The sequence below is a fragment of the Phyllobates terribilis genome, unplaced genomic scaffold, assembly GCF_046119375.1.
Source record: "Phyllobates terribilis strain yellow unplaced genomic scaffold, ASM4611937v1 Scaffold_2__4_contigs__length_985480577, whole genome shotgun sequence".
Classification (NCBI taxonomy): domain Eukaryota; kingdom Metazoa; phylum Chordata; class Amphibia; order Anura; family Dendrobatidae; genus Phyllobates; species Phyllobates terribilis.
Window position 1 is genome coordinate 764,921,334 of NW_027362762.1, and position 24,340 is coordinate 764,945,673.

At 43.7% G+C, this 24,340-nt stretch overlaps 1 protein-coding gene across 4 annotated transcripts in view; it reads left to right on the forward strand.

The window, feature by feature from the left end:
* The window catches only part of PNPLA4 (patatin like domain 4, phospholipase and triacylglycerol lipase), a 118,057-nt gene that overhangs the window by 36,738 nt on the left and 56,979 nt on the right, over positions 1 to 24,340 (forward strand). For all 4 annotated transcript variants that reach the window (XM_073667337.1, XM_073667334.1, XM_073667336.1 and 1 more), the window contains 2 exons: positions 255 to 349; positions 590 to 725. In XM_073667337.1, coding sequence (XP_073523438.1) covers positions 255 to 349; positions 590 to 725 — 231 coding nt within the window. The remainder of the gene's footprint in view (positions 1 to 254; positions 350 to 589; positions 726 to 24,340) is intronic.

Consider the following 24,340-nt stretch of genomic DNA (forward strand, 5'->3'; position numbering starts at 1 on the left):
AACAATGTTATGAATCCGTCTTATAAAGTATGAATCCATAATTCCCCAATGTTTTTCATGCAACATCTGGCAGGTTTGGTAAAACACTGTAGACAAGCACCGCACGTGTGAGAACCAGTCCTTAATTACAAACAGAAGAATTCTGTTAGTCTTTATGTCTTTTATTTTTCTGTCCTCTCGTTTTTTCACAGTAAATTTACATTCATACTTTTATTGACTTGTCAGTAGAAATATCATTTTCCCTTGACTTTTAGGAAAGTAAGGATTTCCTCTACACATTTTCTGAAGATTTTAGAAAGCGATTTCCTGGAGTGGTTAAACCAAGATATGATTTTATGAAACACTTAAGGTGAGCAAGTATATATGACAGAGCACTGCTTTTCTGAGTTGTTTAAACAGAGAAAGATTATAGTTTTGTGGCCCTAGCTTTCATTACTACCCAAAGAGTCAGATGCATATTTTTTCACAACAATGGAATGCAAAAAAGGCATTGTCCCCGAACCTACGGCTGAATGCAGAATACCTGTTAAATATTTATTGCTTGCTAAATAATTAAATATGAATAATGTTTATCATTTCATTGCCATAGGGAAGGCATAGAAACGATCCTACCTCCTCAGGCTCATGAGATAGCTGAGAATCGTCTCTACGTATCAATCACAAAATCTAAACGCCTAGAAAATTGCTTGGTTTCAAGTTTTGCCTCTAGAGGAGAGCTCATTAAGGTAACAATGTTGTCATCATTGACTTTGTCAAATGTAAATGCAATATATTGCAGTAAACCTGATGAGCTCTATGTTTGATTTAATGGCAATTTAATTCTCCTTGATATAATCAAATATCTTGTGTTTTTACGACAAAATTATTTTCATAGTGTGGCTGTTTATTTAGTTTCTTGAGAACTGTAATTGTGGTTGAGGTTTTAATCAATCCTATATAGACTGTAATTTTCCAACTGTATCACATACTGCAAAAGCGTACACTGCTCATGATCAATGTGTAGCGGAGTATATAAAACATCTAGTGAAATCATAGACATTGTTTTACTGTCATTTAGAGGTTAAATATTTAAATTCCTTATTAAATTTATTATTAAACTAATTCATTACTAAAACTCCTCTTAACTCAGAACAAAAGTTTTTCATCACTAGATCTACCATATGGCACTTGACTACAACTGATTAAATCAGGCTTGAGTCTAACGATCTAGGTGTCACACTAAGGCTGCGTTCACACATTGCGTATTTTCGCGGGCTTTTTTGCGTGCGCTTTTTGAAAATACGCAATGTGCTTTGCGTCTGCCAGCAAAGTGAATGGGAAATTCACTTTGCCGTTCAGATACTGTGTAATTTTACGCAGCGGGAAAGCGCAGCTGTGTAAAGAATTGGCATGTCAATTCTTTACGCAGCTGCATCCTGCGCTTTCTCTCTATTGTGCCCATTATAAGCGATGGAATTACGCAGCGGTGTTCACACACTGCGTAATTCCATCGCTTTTTTACGGAGGCGCAGGATGGATACTCACCTACCCGATGTCAGGAGAGAGGTGTCCGGTCCGGTCCGCTCCAATCCCGCGCTTCCAGCATCTGCCGGTGAGCCGATCAGCTGTTAGCTAACTGGCTTGTAACCGGCCGGTCAGCTGATTACAAGCCGGTCAGCTGACAGTCTGCTGATCGCTTCACGGCAGATGCTGCAAGCGCGGGACGGAGCAGACGGGTCTCTCATCCATCGGGTAGGTGAGTATCCATAGTCTGTACATACACTGCTAGGGACACACACACGACACATAGACACACAGGACACATAGACACAGACAGTACACAAACGCACACAGACACAAACAGTACACATGTCACACTGAAATGAAGTGTGACATTACACATGTCACCCTTCATTTTCACACTGCGTTTTTTGCTGCGCTTTTTTACGCAGTGTGTGAATGGAGGTGCTTTTTTTACCTGCTTAAAAAAACGCAGGTAAAAAAAGCAGGAAAATACGCAGCGTAAAAAAACGCATGGAAATACGCAATGTGTGAACGCAGCCTTATGGGCAAAGAACTTTCTCTATCATTTATTTACATGGGCAATCTCCTGCTTTCTCTCCATAAGGGGACCTTAGCTCCTAACATATGATTAGACAAGTACCAATTATACAGTTATAATGATCACAGTTCATCTCCCTATCTCTATACAGGAAAACTTCTTCTGGTGCTTAATTAGTCACTGTTCATCTTATTTAAGTTGGTCACATACATGTATACTGTATCTGGGGTTGGCACCAATTCCTTCAGCAGTCACTGCCTAGCTTTGGCATTCCCAAACCCATTCTCTACTCTGAAAGAGTTTGATTGTGTCTTCTGCTTTGTCCTCCTGAGCAGTCAGTGTTAGTGGCCCTTATCATTAGTCTTCCATCCCTCCTAAAGGTCCTGTAGAAACATGGCCTTCTACAAGAGTGTGCTGCTCCCTCACCTTTCAGCGCAGCCGTATCTTCTCCATCATATCTTCAGCTTCTGCTTTTATTGTCCTTTATCCTTAACTTTTTGCTCTTTTAAAGGAGTGCAATGATGGTGTATGCACTCTCCAGACATATGGCCCTCTTTAAAGTGAGGTTCCTACTTCAGCTTACAAGTTTACAATCTTAGAACACGAAGACATCAGTATGTGGATGTTAGGAAGGAATATAAAAGGTGATATATAGGGTTATAAATTTATTTTTTTGCTTATACTGTAGCTGTTTTTTTACTAATTAGCATCTTAGATAAAAGAAGTCTACAATTCGATTAACAATCTGTAAGGGATATTATAAAAAAAGTAGTTTCCAATTAGAAAAAAATGTTGACAAATAAGGATTTTTTAACATTTATAATGACATGGAATCATGGTAAAGTGACATGAATACTATGACTTGTAACCAGTGGTGTACAAGGAAAATGTATTCTACAGAGTTTTGTGACCCTGGACTGTTCTCTGGATGCAACATCCTGCTTCTGATCTCACAAAGGACCTTATCTTTCTAGTAGCCCAGCTAGCAGATATATAGGCTGTCTCTATGGTGTGTATTCCTTGTAATCAGGATAAAGCCATTAAATGAACAATGTAGAAGAAGTAGAGTAGTCAGCACTTGCTATCAAATCAAATATTGCACAGGTGCAAGTATTTTGCATTTGCAGTGAAAACGCAAATACAAACATATTGCAACATCAATCAGCAAATAATATTTGCAAGATTCTTAGGTATCAAACAAATCATAAAGCATATGTGATTCTATAAAAAGTGGAAAGCATGATGACACTGTGAACAAGGTCTTGAATAAATTTAGTAATTTATTTTTAATATGACATATTGATTAAATATGAGGAAGAAATAAAGCAGATTTTAGCACTTTCTGACATTGGGCGTACTATTACATCCTATTTTGGAGTGCGTTCCCACATATGGACGTAATGGTCTGTCCTGGCAATCATGCTATTGCCACTGGGAGTTCAACTTAAATGATAGCTAAGCCTTGGCTGTCACAGCCAGAGGTGGTGGCCGCACAGCCCCAGGCAGCTTAGCCCTTTAAATGCCACAGTCAATAGCGATCCCAGCATTTCAAAGGCAGAGAGTGGGACGGGGCTTTTTCTACCTTCCGATCAGCACCCCTGTGATGTCATCACCGGCAGCAGATCCCAAGAAGCGCAAATTCAAGTTCAAATGACGACCTCTGGGTTTGACAGCTATTGTTGCCTGTTTAGATCATACCAGCAGCATGAACTAAAAGGCGTTCTGGCAGTATAACACTGATAGGTATAATGAATTGCAATGCTAGTGAATTGGCATGCATTATACCAGTGATCAGAGTAATAAAAGGTGGTGCTAAATAAAAAAAGTTTTTAAAAAAGTAAAAATATAAAAAAACGCAACAAACAACAACAAAAAAGACAAAAATATTCTACCAATAAATACATATATTTATATAAAAACAAAAGTAAACAAAAAAGTACACATATTTGGTATTGCTGCATCCAGAATAACTCAACCGTAAAAAAATAAGTAAACAGCGTAGCAAAATACAATGCTTTTTTATCATACCGCTGAACAAAAGTGGAAAAAAACGCGATCAAAAACACAAATGTAAATAAATATTGTATCGCTGAAAATGTCATCTTGTTCTGCAAAAAAACAAGCCACCATACAGCTCCATCAGGGGAGAAGTAAAAAAGATATATCTCTCAGAGCATAGTGATGTAAAAACAATTCTTTTTTCTGCAAATTTGTTTTTCTTTGTGTAAAAGTAGCAAAACATAAAAAAATGATATAAATGTAGTATGTTATAATTGTACTGACCCAAATAATAACTCTGTCTTATCACTTTTACCACATGGTGAATGGCATGAAAAAAAAAATTCCTGAATTGATGGTTTTTATTCATTCTGCCTCCCAAAAATAATAGATAATAGAAAGCTATCAAAAAATGTTTTGTGCCTGAAAAAGGCACCGATAAAAATGTCAACTCAAAGAACAAGCCCTCTCATGACTCTTGTGGCAGAAATATAGACAAATTATAGCTCTCAATATATGGCAATGGAAAGTTTTTCATAAAAAAAGCATTTTTTAGTGTTTAATAGTAGCCAAACATAAAAAAAAACAATATAAATTTCCAAGAATAACGTTGTCTTATCACTTTTACCACATGAAAAATGGCATAAAAAATAAATAAAACAAATTCTTTACCTGCTGTTAACTTGTTTATTCTATCTCCCAAAGATCGCAGTAAGGTTCAGCCCACGTTTATCCTGCGCTCTACACTGGGCGCTTACACCTGGGTTTCTGTGTAAACCTCTGATATATGAGATTCAGACAGTGGAATATTCCCTATAATGAAGCAGATGGAGTCACTATGGATGTCAACTGGCCTATGATTTGGTTTTATCCATCTTTTTCTGCTGCCTCATTAAAGTGAATGGATTCCTTGGGGGTTTCATCTGAATCACGTCATTCGGAAATTTAGGTGGAAACCTCAATGCAAGTGCATATGATAAATGTGATCCAAAATACAAAATGTTCCCAATAAAAGCTTCAACTCAATCCACAAAAAAAGCAAGTCCCCACTCAGATACAGTACAGACCAAAAGTTTGGACACACCTTCTCATTTAAAGATTTTTCTGTATTTTCTTGACTATGAAAATTGTACATTTACACTGAAGGCATCAAAACTATGAATTAACACATGTGGAATTATATACTTAACAAAAAGTGTGAAACAACTGAAAATATGTCTTATATTCTAGGTTCTTCAAAGTAGCCACCTTTTGCTTTGATGACTGCTTTGCACGCTCTTGGCATTCTCTTGATGAGAGAAACGCAAACCGGATGGAATAGCATGCCGCTGCAAGATGCTCTGGTAGCCATGCTGGTTCAGTATGCCTTCAATTTTGAATAAATCCGGAACAGTGTCACCAGCAAAGCACCCCCACACCATCACACTTCCTCCTCCATGCTTCATGGTGGGAACCAGGCATGTAGAGTCCATCCGTTCACCTTTTCTGCGTCGCACAAAGACACGGTGGTTGGAACCAAAGATCTCAAATTTGGACTAATCAGACCAAAGCACTGATATCCACAGGTCTAATGTCCATTCCTTGTGTTCTTTAGCCCAAACAATTCTCTTCTGCTTGTTGCCTGCCCTTAGGAGTGGTTTCCTAGCAGCTATTTTACCATGAAGGCCTGCTGCACAAAGTCTACTCTTAACAGTTGTTGTAGAGATGTGTCTGCTGCTAGAACTCGGTGTGGCATTGACCTGGTCTCTAATCTGAGCTGCCGTTAACCTGTGATTTCTGAGGCTGGTGACTCGGATAAACTTATCCTCAGAAGCAGAGGTGACTCTTGGTCTTCCTTTCCTGGGGCGGTCCTCATGTGAGCCAGTTTCTTTGTAGCGCTTGATGGTTTTTGCAACTGCACTTGGGGACACTTTTAAAGTTTTCCCAATTTTTCGGATTGACTGACCTTCATTTCTTAAAGTAATGATGGCCACTTGTTTTTCTTTACTTAGCTGCTTTTTTCTTGCCATAATACAAATTCTAACAGTCTATTCAGTAGGACCATCAGCTGTGTATACACCAGACTTCTGCACAACACAACTGATGGTCCCAACCCCATTTATAAGGCAAGAAATCCCACTTATTAAACCTGACAGGGCACACCTGTGAAGTGAAAACCATTTCCGATGACTACCTCTTGAAGCTCATCAAGATAATGCCAAGAGTGTGCAAAGCAGTCATCAAAGAAAGAGGTGGCTACTTTGAAGAACCTAGAATATAAAAAAATATTTTCAGTTGTTTCACACTTTTTTGTTAAGTATATAATTCCACATGTGTTAATTCATAGTTTTGATGCCTACAGTGTGAATGTACAATTTTCATAGTTATGAAAATACAGAAAAATCTTTAATTGAGAAGGTGTGTCCAAACTTTTGGTCTGTACTGTATGTAATCTGTCAATGGAAATATAGGGGTTACCACGTTACTGATAGCTCAAAGATTCTGGAAAATAACTATGGCTATTCGCCTAACCAAAATAAATCCAACTAATTCAGCGTTCCCAAATCAATCCAAGTGACTCCATCCCCACTGAGCCCCAGTGTGACTAAGCCACATTTAGAGTCCACATGTTTATCTTTCCTGTAGTGTTTAGAGCCCTCTTAGCTTATGGGTGCGTGTCTCCAGAAGTACGAGCTGGGCATAATGTATGGGCACTGCATTGTTTGAGCACTACAATGGCAGATTTTCAATTTTGACTTAGCAAGTCCCTGCATCTGCATGATTTATAGCTGTACGACAGCCTCAACACATGTGAGGATTCCTAACAAACAGACAATCCCTGTTGAGGCTGTCTTACAGCTGTAAACCATGCAGATGCAGGGACTCGAACATAACATACGAGCACCCAAGCATGCTCGGTTAAAGGGTTAAAGTAGCATGCTCACTCATCACTACTCAGCAACATCCACTTGTTTCTGGAAAAAAATGTTTCTGGAAAAAACACCTGGAGTCAAAATCAATGCGTCTGTAGATAAATTCCCAGAGTAGCAAAAGGTGACAACTTTGAAGAACCTAGAATATAAGACATATTTTCAGTTGTTTCACACTTTTTTGTTAAGTATATAATTCCACAGGTGTTAATTCATAGTTTTGATGCCTTCAGTGTGAATGTACAATTTTCATAGTCAAGAAAATACAGAATAATCTTTAAATGAGAAGGTGTGTCCAAACTTTCGGTCTGTACTGTATATGTGATCTGTGTGACGGAGAAGCCACAGTTTTAAATAGCTGGATTGTTAGCGCTGTAATATGGAAAGGACCTGGCTGTATTCTGCAGTGCCAACAAAGCAAATGGAGCAGAAAAACAGTGTTCTCTGAATTGCTTTTTAAGCAAATAATGAGAATTAAGAGCCAAAAAAAATTATTCAATTATTCCTGGCCCCTGAGACCTGGGCCTATGTCTAGAAATGTCTAACAGCAGCAGCAGACAGAACTGGAATGGAGCCTCTTGTGCTATATGCACTGCAGTCTGCTATATACACTGCCTGCCTATATACAGTGCCTGCCTGATATCTCTGCAGATAGGGTAGTCCTCAGATGGACTGTTTGTTGAGATGGCTATATGTATTATGCTTCTGTTCTACCTACACTACCTAATAAACAAGCAAATTTCTCCCTAGCTCAGCAGCAGCTCTCCCTACACTATCTGATTGCAAAGTAGACTGACGAACACGGCGGCGCCAGGTCTGATATAGACCTGATGACGCTGTGCAGCCAGCCAATCACTGTAATGCCACAACCAACATGGCTGCGGCATTACAAAGAGTGGCAGGCAATCCCTGCATGTTCATTGGCTCTTTAAAGAGTGGCAAACATGCAGGGAGGGGACCCAAGCATCCGCCCGAGCATCTCGCAAGTACTTGGTGAGCTCCAAGCATCTCCAGTACTGAGATGCTCAGGCGAGTACCGAGTACTTGCCAGTATGCTTGCTCATTACTAGTGACAAATCTTGGTGCCAATTTCACCCATTTCCCCATGTGAAAATGCAAAATCTGGGGGTAAAAAACATTTTTTGTGCTAAAAATGTAATTATTTTTTCTTCATTGCTCAATCACTGTACAATTTTGTGACACAACTCTGGTGTCAATATGATCACTGTACCATTACATGAATTAATTAAGAGGTAAAGTTTGTAAAATGGGTTTGAATCACTTATGTAAGGGTTCTGCTGTTCTGACACCTCAGGGGCTATTCCAGTGGGTCATGGCACCCGCAAACCATAACAGAAAAATCTGCACTATAATATGGCACTCCTTCCCTTCTGAGCTCACTCACGAGAAATTGCACAACAAACTATGTGGTCCATTTTTTCCTCTTAGCCTTTATAAAATTAAAAAACTAGGGGCTAAAACAACATTTTAGTGGTAATAATGTAATTATTCTTTCTTCACCACCCAAAGGTATAAATTCTGTAAAGCAAATTTGGTGTCGACATGTTTACTGTACCCCTAGATGAATTCATTGGTACTGCTGTTTTGGCACTTCAGAGATTATGCCAATGTGACATGGCAATCTATTCTAGCTAAAATTGTGTTCCAGAATTCAATTGGCACTCTTTCTTTTCCGAGCCCTCCAGTGAGCCAAAACAGTAGTTTTACATCCATATATATATATAGTATCTGTGTAGTCAGGAGAAATTGCACAACAAATTGTATAGTCCGTTTTCTCCTGTTACCCATGTGAAATTGAAAAATTTGTGGCTAAGCAACATTTTTGCAGGAAAAATGTATTTTTTCATTTTCATGGCTCATTGTTATAAAATTCAGTGAAGCTCCTGTGGGTTCAAGGTGCACACCACACATATCGTTAAGTTCGTTGAGGGGTGTAGTGTCTAAAATACCATCACTTGTGAGGAGTTTCCACTGTTAAGGCACCTCAGGGGCTCTGTAAATGCGACATGGCATCCGCTATCTATTCTAGTGAATTTTGAGCTTCAAAGTCAAATGGTGCTCCTTCCCAACCCTGCCGTTCACCCAAACAGTAGTTTTCCACCACATATGGGGTATTGTTGTACTCAAGAGAAATTTCACAACAAATTCTATTGTCCATGTTTTCTTGTTACCTTTATGAAAATGAAAAATGTGGTGCTAAAGCAACATTTTTGTCGGAAAAATTAAAATTTTCATTTTTTACTTCCACATTGCTTTATTCATGTGAAGCACCTAAAAGGTTAATAAACTTCTTGATTTTGATTGTGAGTGCTTTAAGGGGTGAATTTTTTAATATTGTGACACTCTTTGGTATTTTCTGTAACATAGCCCCTTCAAAATCATTTCAAATGTGATGTGGTCCCTAGAAAAATAGATTTTCAAAATTTTGTTGGGAAATATGAAAAAATGCTGATTTACTTTTAACCCTTCTAACTTCCTAACAAAAAAAAATTATGTTTCAAAAATGATGTTGATTTTGTGCGGGATAACTATTTGTCTTATGGGCATAAGACAAAGTTAGAAAATTGAGAAATTGTCAAATATTTTGTCAAATTTTCAAAATGTTTTATAAATGAATGCAAATCAAATCGACCAAAATTTACCACTAACATGAAGGACAACATGACATGAAGGACTACATATCATTAAAAACAATCTCAGAATCACTGGAATAGGTTGAAGCATTCCAGAGTCATTACCTCATAAAGTTACACTGGTCAAAATTGTAAAATTTAGCCTGACAAGGAAGGTGAAAACAGGCTTGGGGGTGAAGGGGTTAACAAGTTCACGACCATGACATTTCTGCCACCTTCCTGACCAAGGACATTTTCTGGTTTTAAGGTATATGTGCTTTTGACGGTTCTAAAAAATGTTCTCTTTCAGATATTAAACTAAGTTTTGCTTCTTTTTTCACGGCACTTGAGGCTTTATTTTTTCGGCACGTTTAAATTCCATTTTTTGTCTAATGTAAGGGAAAAACTTAGATTAATAAATGACAAAAAAAGACATGTATTTAGTTTTTTTAGTTAGTTTTTTTTAAAAAAACAAACACGAAGGACTGAAACATTTTAAATTATGTTCCCCTTTTATATATTTTTTTTCATATTTTTTTAAAATATGGGGCAGGGCTAGAAAAAGCGATTCACACAGACACTATTTTCTATGCTAATTTTTAAATTTATTTTGCACAATGTGTTCCCATAAGGTTTTATTAAACAGTTGGAGTGCACTTGAACACATTGATATATTTGTTTTATTGCTAATTTCCTCTGTAGGTGGGGCTGGTATTTTAACCCTAGTTATAGGAGATAAAGACTTTGTTCCCTGTACAACAGTGCTGACTGGCCTTACAAAGATGTTCATTCAGGTTATAAACAGCAGCCAACATATCAAGTAACCAAAGAATCCCGGATGACCGGGCCTTACCCAGAAAGCCTTCTCACAACATATGTAAAACCAAAAAGAAGCTAAGAGTATAATTGGCTTACAAAAAAGAAATTGTTTATTAGTAAATAAATGTACAGTACAGAAATTTATTTTAAATATCATAAATATAAGAAAGGAGGACAGAAAGTGCAAAGTGCCTAAACCAAGGCCCCCAAGAGCCTACTGCATCCCATCCCAAGTGCAAAAAAGATTACGGCCACCAAGGAACCCACATCACAAATCAGGGATACAAGTCTAGAGTGTTCCTAACAATTTCAAGCAGCACTCACCACTGCAATAGTGGCCTGAGTGGATGTGGGAAACCCCACTTGACAAGTGGGAAACAATATGTACTCAAAAATTATACTCTTAGCTTCTTTTTTGTTTTAAAAAGTTTTCATTCAGTATGGATATCTCATTCTAAGAGATACACTCCTGGCATCACTGGGAGGCGGAACGCCACTGCTCCCAGTGATTATGCTGTGCAGGGACTCCGGGACGCCGGGTCCCTTGGTGTTAGCTGCTGCCAACAGGTGCAGGATGTATCTGCTGTGGCAGTCAAATGGTGGGAGGTTCTCTCCAGTCTTCTATCCCCTCCTCCAGTATCTCTGTGGTCTGGGAGTGGAGATTGGGGTTGCCCCAGCGTGGTCAGGTGACTGTTGGGATGCAGATCTAAACCTGCCACTTCCTCCTTTTGTTGCATATTATTTTCAGTTCTGGTGGGTGTTAAGGTCAGTGTTGCTGTGCTTCTGAGGTAGTTCATGCTTTGGTGCCTGTGCTTGGTTAATCACTAGTCACCTTAGTTCATGCTATTGCAATGCGGTTTTTGGTTCTGGTGTGTTTGCCCTGACTGCTTTTTGTGTGCTGCGCTCCGCCAGGGAAGGGCTCTGCTAAATTTCCCCCTTGCCAGGACCTGGAGGCAGGTGAAGAGTATACCCGGCCCTCAAGGGCGGGCAGCAGTGCGACGGCTAGTGCCAAGTGTGACCGACACACTGCTCTTGCTTGCTAGCAGTCGGTCATTCCATCAACACCCAGCCTTACAAGTTTTTATTTATTTCATTTTTAGAGTATGTATTTTTTAGCATGTAATTTTAATTCATAGTTTTATTAATGAAGAATTTATTGTTAGAAACTTATTTAATTTGTATTGCTGTTATCCTCTTGGTCCCATAAAGAGGCGCTGATTTTACATTTATTTTTAAATAACAATAAACTGGCATGGCATGTTCTATGTGCCAAAATGTTGTGCCACTGAATAGCCTGAAAGTCCAATCTTCACAGTCGCGTTGGGAATGCTGCTGTGTATTACAGCTGTCTTAAAGCTGAGGATTGTGTGGGCACAGTGGAATTGGCTGCTCAATCGCATTAGCATAAAATATGTCTACATTACCTAAGGCCTGTGACAAAATGTTAACGGGAATGTTTTGGTTAATAGAAAGGGGGTCTCAAGTGGGGGATCCCTTCCTATGACATCAATATGCTTTAAAATGAAGGAGAAGGTTTGTCTTCATAACACAGCACTATAAGGATAAATTTAAGGATCAGTAGAAAGTTGCATAAAATAGGTGACTTTGTGAAAACTACAAACTATAATTATTGAAGTATTCCTTTGCCAATTGCCTTTTAGAATGCTTATTATATAACCTGCAAATGATCGTTTCTACAGTAGAATGAGTTTTTGTCATTTTCAGTGTAATGTTAATAAGATGTAGGTAGTAGGGTTCAGCAGCTGCAGACATAAAAGAGGCACAGTTGTGCTCTTAACTATGTGGATATGTACAGTACGCACTAAGTAATTTATTCTCACTTGGACTTTTTAATGCCTCCCTAATTGGAAATCTTGGAAAGGACACTCCTTTTGCTTCCACATTGACCTTAACATTTTAATTGCTTAAAACCTTAACTCTTTTTACTTGAAATCATATTTCGGTGTCCCAAACCCCAATCTCAGTTTTCATTTTACTCATGACACAATTTTAAAAACATCAAAAGATTATGCAGTGCATAAGTAATTTCTATCTCATTTTTTATAATTAATAAAATAATAGGAAAACACAAGGAATCATACCTAAGATTGCAAAAAACTAATATAATTTAGAGTTTAGAAGTTATTTTTATAAATAATTTTAACACTTGAAAGTAAAAATCAGAGAATTACCTACTTTTTTAATAAAGCATTTATTTAGCATGAGTTTTTTTTTTAATTTTCAAATTATACTTTAGTTTGCATTTTTTACATCACAATCTGTATTAAAAAACAAAATTAGTAACCTTTCAATTTTTACAATGGCCAAATGGGCTATTTTAGACTCATACTTCCTGTACTTTCCTTATCATCAGAGCAGGATTACAATGACAGATAACACAGGATTCCTTAATCACAATAAGTAATGTCAAAACTACCTGTGCTCTCCATTTCTTCACAATGACCCTTACACATGCTCATTAAAAACTTCCATACAAAAGATAGAACTGGAGTCCATCTATTACTGCTAATTAGTGTTGAGCCACCCCCGCAGTGTTCGAGTTCGGTTCGGTTCGTCGAACACCCGTGTGTTCGCCGAACTGTTCGTCGAACTGTTCATCGAACACCTTCGAACACCGTTAAAACCAATGGCAGGCAAACAAAAACACATAGAAACACATAGAAAACACCTTCAAAGGTGTCCAAAAGCTGACAAACTGCTCAGAAGACACAACTAACACATGGAAAAGTGACAAGTACATATAGTCATGAGAAAAGAAAAGAGGTGGAGGAGTAAAAGGAGGGGGAGACACAGATATAGGCATGTCATGCCCTTCTAAAATCCAAAAAGTGAGAAGCCGACACGTTCAGTCCGCTCCTGCCCGTGCCACCTCCGTGTTGCCGGGTTTGTGCCAGAGCCGCGGTGAACCCTGACGGCCAGCCCCCCTCTCCCAATACTGGTGCCTGTCCACTGGTGGGTCGAGCGAGCCCCCCTGTGGTGGAGGCAGCTCTAAGCTTTTTAATTTAAATTGTCTCTCTAATTTGAATGAATACACTTTAAATCCATTTACAAGGATCTATTGGAGGGCAAGTCTCATGCCAGCAGCCGCGTAATTCCAGCTCCAGTAGCGTCCACTAAAGCTGCTGCAGTTATAAAGCTTTTATCAGGATCGAACTCGGCTGTCCACCGCAAGGCATCCTACTGCCAGTCCCAGCCCCTATGCCTTGGGGTGCCTCCTGATGCTCTTCACTGAGTATCCCGTGGTCCCGAAGCATTTTCTTTGAAAAAATTAAGTGTCCAAACTACAGGTGGTGTAGCTTGCTTAACAGCCGGGATAATCCGCTGACTAGCAGACACTGCTACTAGGCACAAAGTATTTCCTGGGCTAGATGCAGTTAAAAATTTGTAATTAGATACTCGTTGGATGCTGAGAAAGCATTCCATAGAGTCTCCTGGCACGCCATATATGATTCTCTTAAAAAGCTTGGGGTAGGGGTCTAGGGGACCCTTTTATAGCCAAAATCACGGCCCTGTATCGCAATACGTCACCTAGGCTGAAGATAAATGGAACTGTAGCACCCTGAGGGCTCGGTTGCTACAGAGGAATTGCACCTCACCCAGAGGTGTGATATCTCACTCTCAGGTAAGGAAGGAGTGTGGATCAGGACCCGACACCTGCATGCATTACACCACATTGCCGTGGGGCAGGGCGACCAATATGCCCCTGAAATGGGCACGACAGTCCCTGTCCCTGGCTGGAGTGGGGGGAGGGAACACTGAGGAAGGGGAACCCTGTAGTGCAGGAGCAGGGAGGAAGCAGTTCCTGGGTGCATTGAGAAGGGAGTATAAAAGGTTGGCACCATCTTAGTTCAGTGCAGAGAAGTCTGAGCAGAAGTGGCAGGGAGCAGGGGCTCTGCATGAGCTCTGCTCCGTAGGCGGGCCTAGTAACAGAGGCCCAGGCCTGGAAGAGGGAGAAGGAAGGAAGAGGAGCGGAGAAGGCTCCAGGAACGAGGAACGAAGGGATCCCAGGGGTGCGGACGGGCGAGTCGCCACCGCACGCCCGAATCCACCTGCATGGAGGGGTCAGGCCAAAGGGGGAGACCGGTCCCCGAAACTAGTGGAGGCAGGAAATGACCCTCAGCTAGAAACCGGAGGCTGTGACATTTTATGTGGCACAGCCCCTCGCTACACCCGCTAGGAGGGCAGCACATAGGGTCAGGGAAACTGGTGCCAAGTTTACCAAGAGGAGGCCCGAGGCAGCCAGACAGAAGGGTTGGTAAGAAAGGCCAGACAAAGGACATACAAAGGGGGTCCTGTGAAGCGCTCCAAAGTTATCTGGGAGTTGTCTGAGCCCCTCACCTGGTGAGCACAGTACGACGTGGGCAGCCGTTACCTGCAGACGTGGTCTGGATAATAAGAACTGTGAGTAAAGGCCCTGGACTGCATCACTGACTCCGTGTCGTTACTGCTGCTGCCCTGCACCATCACCCCCATCCTCCGCATACACTGCCCTGAGGCTATACTCCTCCCGTGGGGAGTTATGCTACGCTCTGCTGCACCCACAACACCAGCCTCAGCGGTCTGCCCTGCAGCGGCGGTTCACTCTGACCGCAATCCACGGGTGGCGTAGTCGGACATTTAAACATCAAAACCACATAAATAGTTCCGCCACTGGTTTGACCACCCTGAGCCACGGAACCGGGTCGCCGCCACGAAGACTACAACCACCAGCATCCACCAAAAAGGGTCCGGCTCCGGGTGTCCCAAGGCCCAGGGGGAGTATCAGAACATTTTCATCACCTTTCACAATCACCAATGGGACAAGGCAGGGATGTCCTCTGTCCCCTCTCTTATACATCCTAGTGACGGAGCACCTGCTCTCATCAATTCGCCATAACCCCAATATTAGGTGGATTGAGGTGGGAGGCACCGAGTACAAGTGCTCTCTATTTGCTGATGATGTACTAGTATATATCACTCAATCACATATATCCATCCATGCTGTTATGGCTGAAATAGATCACTTTGTTACATGGTCAAATTTTAAAATCAATGCAGCGAAGTCTGAGGCCCTCGATGTCTCCCTCCCCAAATCCATATAGGATTCCATCCAGTCCAACTTTCCCTTTGCCTGGCCCTCACAGGGTATCAAATACTTAGGAATTCCTATTCATAGAGACCTCTCCTATCTATGTTATCTTAATTTTGGGCCCTTTATTGAACAACTCAATACAGACCACGGTTGGCAAGTTAGAACTGTAAGATTCACTACGTGAACCACTGGTGTTTTGTGGAAAAGCACATGTACACTGTGTTCCAAATTATTATGCAAAAAGTGTTTAGGAGTGATAAGGGAAGAATTTGTTTGTCAGTTAAACTCATTGATGGTGATGTGTGTCAGGGCTCTTTATATCACTGTAAGCAATTGCAGACACCTGTGCTAATTAGTTTGGCAGCTGTGTCCAATGAAAGGCAAGACTACTTAAGAAGGCTGTCTCACATTATTAAGCAGCCTACATTTTCTGCCAAAATGGGAAAGAAAAAGGATGTGTCGTCTGCTGAGAAGCAACAAATTGTGGAGTGTTTAGGTCAAGGCATGACTACAATCAACATTGTGCGATGATCAGGATGAAGTGTCTTGGCAATCAAGAAGTATGTAGCTGATTCACAGTACACACGTGTGCATGCTGATAAGGGCAAATTGAGGACTGTTTCCTACAGGCAATTACGTCAGGTTAAAAGAGCAGCGGCAAAAAAGCCTTGTCATAGCAGCAGACAAGTTTTTGAAGCTGCTGGTGCCTCCAACGTCCCCCGAACAACAAGATGCAGGGTCCTTCAGAGGTTTGCAGCTGTGCATATGCCATCCTGTCGACCTCCTCTATCCACTTCACACAAGCAGAAACGGCTCCAGTGGGCCAAACATTACATGAAGACTGATTTCAAAACTGTTTTGTTCACGGATGAGTGCCGTGCAGCGCTCGATGGTCCAGATGGATGGAGTGGAGGATGGCTGGTTGATGGACACCCCACGCAAACACGGCTACAGCGCCAACAAGGAGGAGGTGGAGTAATGTTTTGGGCTGGAATCATGGGGAGAGAGATTGTCGGCCCCTTTAGGATCCCTGAAGGCGCTAAAGATGAACTCCATAATGTATGTGGATTTTCTCAAACAGCACTTCCTGCCATGGTTCAAGAAGAAGAACCATGTATTTCACAGCAAGATCATTTTTTTGCATGATAATGCACCATCTCATGCTGCACATAAAACATCTGCATCTCTGGCTGATATGGGCATAAAAGGGGACAAGCGTATGGTGTGACCCCCATGCTCCCCTGACCTCTACCCCATTCAGAACCTCTGGAGCATCATCAAAAGGAGTGTGTATGATGGCGGGAGGCAGTTCACATCTAAGCAACAGCTCTGGGAGGGTATTCTGTCCTCATGCAAAACAATTGAAGCAGAAACCATCCAAAACCTGACAAATTCAATGGACGAGAGAGTTCAGAAGCTCCTTTCGAACAAGGGGTCCTATGTGAAAATGTAACATCACCTAGAATAAAGTTTTGAGTTGAAAACTGTTTGATTTCAGTTTCTAATAACCTGCTAATGCTTATAATTTCAAAAATGACCATTTTTTTGGTCTTTATTAAAATGAAAAGTTGATCGAAAAGTTTGGGGGATCTAAGAGTGTGGCAACCCAGTAGTCATGATTACTTCGAATTCTGACAATATGAGGGTCATGTTGCAGGTAGTGCAGCAAGAAGGCACTTATGTGTCTTGCGTATCTCGGAGCCCCAAAATTATTTTCCGGGCTAGATGCAGCTAAAAATTATTATTAATTTTAAATCTGGTGGAGCTTAGTATAGATGGGCTAATAGGATCAGTGCTGCACACTGCTACAAAGCCCAAATTATTTTCCAGTCAAGATACAGATAAACATGATTAGTAATTTGAAAGCTTAAAACGGTTGGTAGGGTGATTTTAACCAATCATCAAGCTTTTACTCTCCCCAGGATGACACAGGGGTAGAAAAGTCGTTTCGGATCCATGATTTGTTCATCTTTATGAACGTGAGTCTGTCTACATTATCAGTGGAGAGCCGCGTGCGCTTATCTGTCAGCACACCACCAGCAGCGCTGAACACACGTTCAGACAGAACGCTGGCTGCGGGGCATGACAAGATCTCCAAGGCGTAAGTGGCTAGCTCCAGCCATTTATCCAGATTGGAAGCCCAAAAAGAGCAAGGGTCCAGTGACACAGTCATGGCTTCAATGTTTACTTGGAGAAACTCCTGTACCATCGTCTCTAGGCGCTGACTATGTGTCAGACTTCTTGTCTCCTGTGGCCTTGCAAAGGATGGGCTAAAAAAGTGGTGAAATGATTCCGCAAAATTGATGTTACCAACAGATACTGTGGTTCTGTTACGGTTTGAGTGCTGAACACTTGACGGTCCCACGGTTGGCAAGTTGGAACTGTGAGATTCACTACGTGCACCACTGGTGTTTTGTGGAAAAGCACATGTAAGATTCTGCAACAGTCTCTGCTGATACTCTTGCATGCGTGCATCCCTTTCTATGGCAGGAATAATTTCTGCAAATTTACTTTTGTACCGGGGATCTAACAGTGTGGCAACCCAGTAGTCAGGATTATTTCTAATTCTCACAATTCGAGGGTCATGTTGCAGGTAGTGCAGCAAGAAGGCACTCATGTGTGTTGCGCATCCAGGAGCACCAAGTCCCTGTTGTGTTGGTGGCGAGGTAACAATCATGCTTCCTTCATCTGTCCTCTCCCCACAACCTCGCACAACAGAAATGTGATCAAGGTCTCCCTCATCTGATGAGTCTTCCATCAGTTCGTCCTCCACTTCTTCCTGGGCTCCTGCACCTTCCTCACTAGTTTGGCTGCTACCATGCGCCCTGGTAAAACCATCTCCCCCACCCTCACATGCCTGCCGCCTTGGTGCTGCCGACCGTCTGGACCTTGCAGATGTTAGCCCTTCCGCATACAACTCCTCCTCCTCTACTTCCTCCACCTCCTCTTGTGCCACCACCTGACTCCGAATTCTGTTTAACATGTTCTCCAGCATGTAAGTCACTGGAATAGTCATGCTGATAATGGCATCGTCAGCACTAAACATCTTCGTCGCCATTTCAAAACTGTGCAGAAGGGTGCATAGGTCCCTGATCTGAGACCACTCCTCCAGCGTGATTTGCCCCACCTCCGGATCTCGTTGGCCCAGGCTATACGTCAGAACGTATTGCACCAGGGCTTGTCGGTGCTGCCACAGTCGCTGCAACATGTGCAGAGTTGAATTCCACCGGGTAGGCACATCGCATTTTAGCCGGTGAAGTGGCAGGCCCAATGACTTCTGTAGAGATGTAAGTCGCTGAGCTGCGGGATGCGAACGGCGGAAGTGAGCACACAGCGACCGTGCCCTCTGCAGAAGGCCATCTAGTCTGGGATAGTGGGCTAAAAATTGCTGGACAACCAGGTTCAACACGTGAGCCATACAAGGCACGTGTGTGACATTGCCCCGGCGAAGGGCCGCACCCAGGTTTGCAGCATTGTCGCACACGGCCTTCCCTGGTTTCAGGTCCAGTGGAGACAAACATTCATGAAATTGGTTCTCCAGAGCTGACCACAACTCCTCAGCTGTGTGACTCACATTTCCCGGACATTTCAAAGTAAAAACCGCCTGATGACGTTGAGCCCTACTGCCAGCATAGTAAGGAGGTGTGCAGGATCCCTTCTGCGCAGTTAGAAAGCTTGTGGCATGACCAGACAGGCTTTGGGTGCAGGTGGAAGACCGAGAGGAGGTTGTGGAGGCAGAAGCAGTGGAGGAACTTTGACATAAAGAGGATTGACGCACAACTCGTGGGGACGGCAAGACTTGGACAGCAGCCCCTTGTTCTGCTGTCACCATAGTTACCCAGTGCCCAGTCAGCGACATGTAACGCCCCTGTCCATGCCTACTCGTCCAAGTGTCTGTGGTGAAATGCACCCTGTCACACACAGAGTTTCTCAAAGAAGCGGTGATGTTGTGTGCGACATGCTGGTGGAGCGCAGGCACACCTTTCTTTGAGAAGTAGTGCCGACTGGGCATCTGGTACTGGGGCACTGCGATGGACATAAGGTCTCAAAAATCCTCTGTGTCCACCAGGCGGAAAGGCAGCATTTCTGTAGCCAAGAGCTTGCAGATGGTGAAATTCAACCTCTTAGCTTTCTCATGGCTAGGAGGAAATGGTCTTTTACTTGTCCACATCTGAGGGACCGAGGGCTGGCTATTGTGCTTAGACGGGGTTGATAAGGGTGTCCCCGGCAAACTGCCGGTCTGTGAGGAAGATGCAGGCGGACATGTTAGGTTGCCTTGATCCAAAGGTGGTGCTATCGATGTCGGACAGCGCTCAACACCAGCTGGTGTTACCACCTCCAAAGAAAATGATGACCTGCCAATCACGCTGGCTGTTGCGGGTAAAGAGGTGGCAGGTCTGCGCCCCAAAACAGGTGTGACTGCTGTCCCCCCAGTCACAGAGGATGAAGAGGCCGCGGATGCACAAGATATGGCAGACGGCGGGTGGCCCGGCCGGCTAGGCCGCATTGTAGCACACTGAGCTTCCCACTGCAACTTATGCTTCATGTCCATGTGCCGATTCATGCATGAAGTACTCAAACTATGTATTTTTTGGCCTTTACTTAGCTTTTGCTGACAAATGTTACAGATAACACGAGTTGGGTCATCTTTATCGATCTGAAAAAATGCCCAGGCTATGCAAGGCTTAGCATCCATGCGACCTGAAGAGCCACCACGACTTGTGGTCAGAGGCAGAGTTGTGTTTGAGGATGCAGTTGTTGACGTGCTTCCAGTACTACGTCTCTGTCCATGAAGGCGCAACCTGACCTCGTCGTCACTAGCATCTTCCTCCACCTCCTCTGCTGACCTCATCTCTTGGCTGACTGTGGGTTGACAGTAAGTGGGATCTCCAACCTCATCATCATCACCCTGTGCGTTATCACACCCGTCGTCCTCAGAGCCAACCTGTTCCTGCCCTGACAAAAAACTAAAGTTGTCGCTCCAATCAGGTATTTGAGTCTCATCATCGTCTTCCTCATTGTCTCCACCAACAGGAGTTACAGTTTGGGAATGAGGGTCTACATTATGGTCAGAACCTTCTGCGTCTGGTCCTGGATCCGATTCATAAAGATTCTGGGCATCAGTGCAGATCATTTCCTCGTCTGGATTCACAGAAGCGCTGGAGTCGACCTCTGATTCCCAGGCTATAGTATGAGTAAACAGCTAGCAGACTCAACCATCTGTTCTACCTCATACTCAGACAGGCAGCTGGAGATTTGGGAGCTGTGAGGAAGCAAGTGCGATTGGGGTGACACCTTTGAGGACTGGAGTATTTGTGATGTTGAAGTTGATGTGGAGGAGAGCCCACTTAAAGGAGCACTTGATATCCGTTGAAGCACCTGCTGTTTTTGTGCCTCATCTGATATTTGTAGCGATTGGCGTGGCCGTAAGAAAGGGATCTTATCACATTGTCCGCTAAAAGAAGTAGACATTTTAGTTTGGCTGGAAGATGGTCTTTCTTCTGCAGATGTTACTGTTGCTTTAATACCTACCTCACGGACACAACCTTTTTTCCCTTCCCAACACACCTATTCCCCTTTCCACCAGCAGCAAAGTGACGTTGACACTACCCGGAAACAGCTGGCGTGCTGCAACCAGGCTGGGCAAGAGGGATTACCCGTGCCAAAGACACTGCCAAGAACCAGCTGACGGTACTGGCACCCGGATCGGTAGTAGAAGGTACAAGAGCCAATGGAACTGCCGAAGACCAGCTGACGGTACTGGAACTCGGTTACTAAGCAGGAGGTACCTGTGCCAGAAAGCACTACCAAGGACCAGCAGACGTTGGTGGAACTTGGATACCGAGAAGGAGGCACCTAATCCAAAGGCACTGCCGAGAACCAGCTGACGGTACTGGAATCCGGATGGGTAGCAGAAGGTACCCATATAAAAAAAAGGTCAAGGCCGTGAGCCGGCCGCAGTTACCAAAACCCACAGTCCTACAGGGGGTGCTTGTCCTATTGGCACTATGGAACCAGCCTTCATTGCCAGATCCCGCAGCCCACATAGGAGTCACCTAAACTGCAGGCACCATAGAGTTGGCTAACCCGACCGCAACACGACAGGACAACACATTGAGGCAAAGTGACGTTGACACTACCCGGAAACAGCTGGCGTGCTGGAACCAGGCTGGGCAGGAGGGAGTACCCGTGCCAAAGACACTGCCGAGAACCAGCTGACGGTACTGGAACCCGGATGGGTAGTATAAGGTACAAGAGCCAATGGAACTGCCGAAGACCAGCTGACGATACTGGAACTCGGTTACTAAGCAGGAGGTACCTGTGCCAGAAAGCACTACCAAGGACCAGCAGACGTTGGTGGAACTTTAATACCGAGAAGGAGGCACCTAATCCAAAGGCACTGCCGAGAACCAGCTGATGGTACTGGAACCCGGATGGGTAGTAGAAGTTACAAGAGCAAATGGAACTACCGAGAACCAGCTGGCGGTGCTGGAACCCAGGGTAAATACTAAAAACAGAGTGGAGCCAGAGGTGTAATTGGAGCAAGTTTTAAATCAGTAGTACAGTGGATGTGGACAAAGCAGGAGAAATTGCCGTCCGCACAGCAGGGGAACAGCTGACGTTACTGAACCCCAATAACATGGCAGCAAGTGTTGACTGTGCAGACGGCACTTTCGAGCGCCAACTGGCGGTGTTGGAGCTCAGGGATAATATTTAAAACAGAGCAGCCAGAGGTGTAATTGGAGCAACTTTAAAATCTGTAGTAGTGAGAATGTGGACAGAGCAGGAGAAATTGCCGTCCGCACAGCAGGGGAACAGCTGATGTTACTGAACCCCAATAACACGGCAGCAAGTGTTGACTGTGCAGACGGCACTTCCGAGCGCCAACAGGCGGTGTTGGAGCTCAGGGATAATACTGAAAACAGAGGAGCCAGAGGTGTAATTGGAGCAACTTTAAAATCTGTAGTAGTGAGAATGTGGACAGAGCAGGAGAAATTGCCGTCCGCACAGCAGGGGAACAGCTGACGTTACTGAACCCCAATAACACGGCAGCAAGTGTTGACTGTGCAGACTGCACTTCCGAGCGCCAACTGGCGGTGTTGGAGCTCAGGGATTACAGTTCAGGTGGTAGAAACATGAACAGAACAGGAGACCTGGATACTGTTGCCAACCAATTATTTATTCTGGAAGAGGACTGGCAAATTCATGAGAGATCCAGGCCTTGTTCATTTTAAGAAAAGTAAGCCAGTCAACGTTATCGGAGGATAGTCGCATGCGATGGTCTGTTAGTACACCACCTGCGGCACTAAAGACGCTTTCCGATAATACACTAGCAGCAGGGCAAGCTAGCACCTCCAATGCATACTGACTAAGCTCTGGCCATGTATCCAGCTTACAGACCCAAAACTTGAAGGGAGAAGAGCCGTCTGGGAGTACACTAAGAGGGCAAGACATGTAGTCTGTCACCATCTGACGGAAACGTTGCCTCCTGCTGACTGGAGCCGTCTGTGATGATGTAGACATTTGTGGCGGCGGGGACACAAAACTTTGCCACATTTCGGCCATACTGGTCTTGCCTTGTGCTGAGGTGCTGCTTCTGCTCCCTCTTTGTGCAGAGCTTCCTCCACTGCCTCGACGCACTGAACTGCTTTGTAAAGCACTAGCAGCACTGCTCTCGGTTGGAATGGAGAACATGATGGAATGCACCAGTGCATCTTGGTACTCCCGCATTTTACGCTCCCGGTTCAATGTTGTTATGAGGCTTTGTAAGTTGTCCCGGTAGCGAGGATCTAGGAGGGTGGAAACCCAATAATCAGCCGTGTTGAGAATGTGGGCGATGCGGCGGTCGTTTCTCAGGCACTGCAGCATGAAATCAACCATGTGCTGCAGACTGCCAACTGGCCAAGAAACGCTGTCCCCTGCTTGAGGCGTGATCTCTGCCTGCTCTGCATCACCCCACCCTCACTCTAGATACTGACTACTAGAGCATTGTGTACCTCCCTCCTCTGGACAGATGTCTTCCTCATCCATTGTCTCTTCCTCATCCTCCTCACAAAGTGTCCCCTGCCTAGGCCTTTGTGAGGAACCACGTTGCGCAGACTGTAGAGAAGCAGATGACATTTGTGACTCCTCATCCTACACCTTTTCCAAAACCTTGTCCCTTAGTGCTTGCAGTGTTTTTTCAAGCAGGCAGATAAGGGGGATAGTCATGCTGACTAGTGCATCATCTGCACTCGCCATCCGCGTGGAATAATCGAAGGCACGCAAAACGTGGCAAATGTCCTTCATAGAGGCCCACTCAGTGGTGGTGAAGTGTGAACGGCGCACACTGCGACTTGTTTGTGCCTGTTGCAGCTGGTACTCCATTACTGCTGCCTGCTGCTCACACAACCTCTTCAACATAAGTAACGTTGAATTCCACCTGGTGGGTAGATCACATATGATGCGATGTTCCGGAAGACGTAATCGGCGCTGCAGAGCTGCAATGCGTGATCTTGCATTGCTGGAACGCCGCAAGTGAGCGCACTTTATGCAGACCTTGTGAAGCAGTGCATCAAGATCCGGATAGTCCCTCAAAAAACTCTGCACGACCAAGTTGAGCACATGTGCCAGACATGGTATGTGAGTGAGGTTGCCTAGGCCCAGAGCTGCCACCAGATTTCGGCCATTGTCACACACTACCATGCCTGGCTGGAGATTCGCTGGCACAAACCACACGTCGCTCTGCTGCTTGATGGCATTCCAGAGCTCCTGCGCTGTGTGGCTTTGATTCCCCAAAGAAATTAATTTTAATACGGCCTGTTGACGTTTGGCCACGGCTGTGCTCATATTGGTCACCATAACAGGT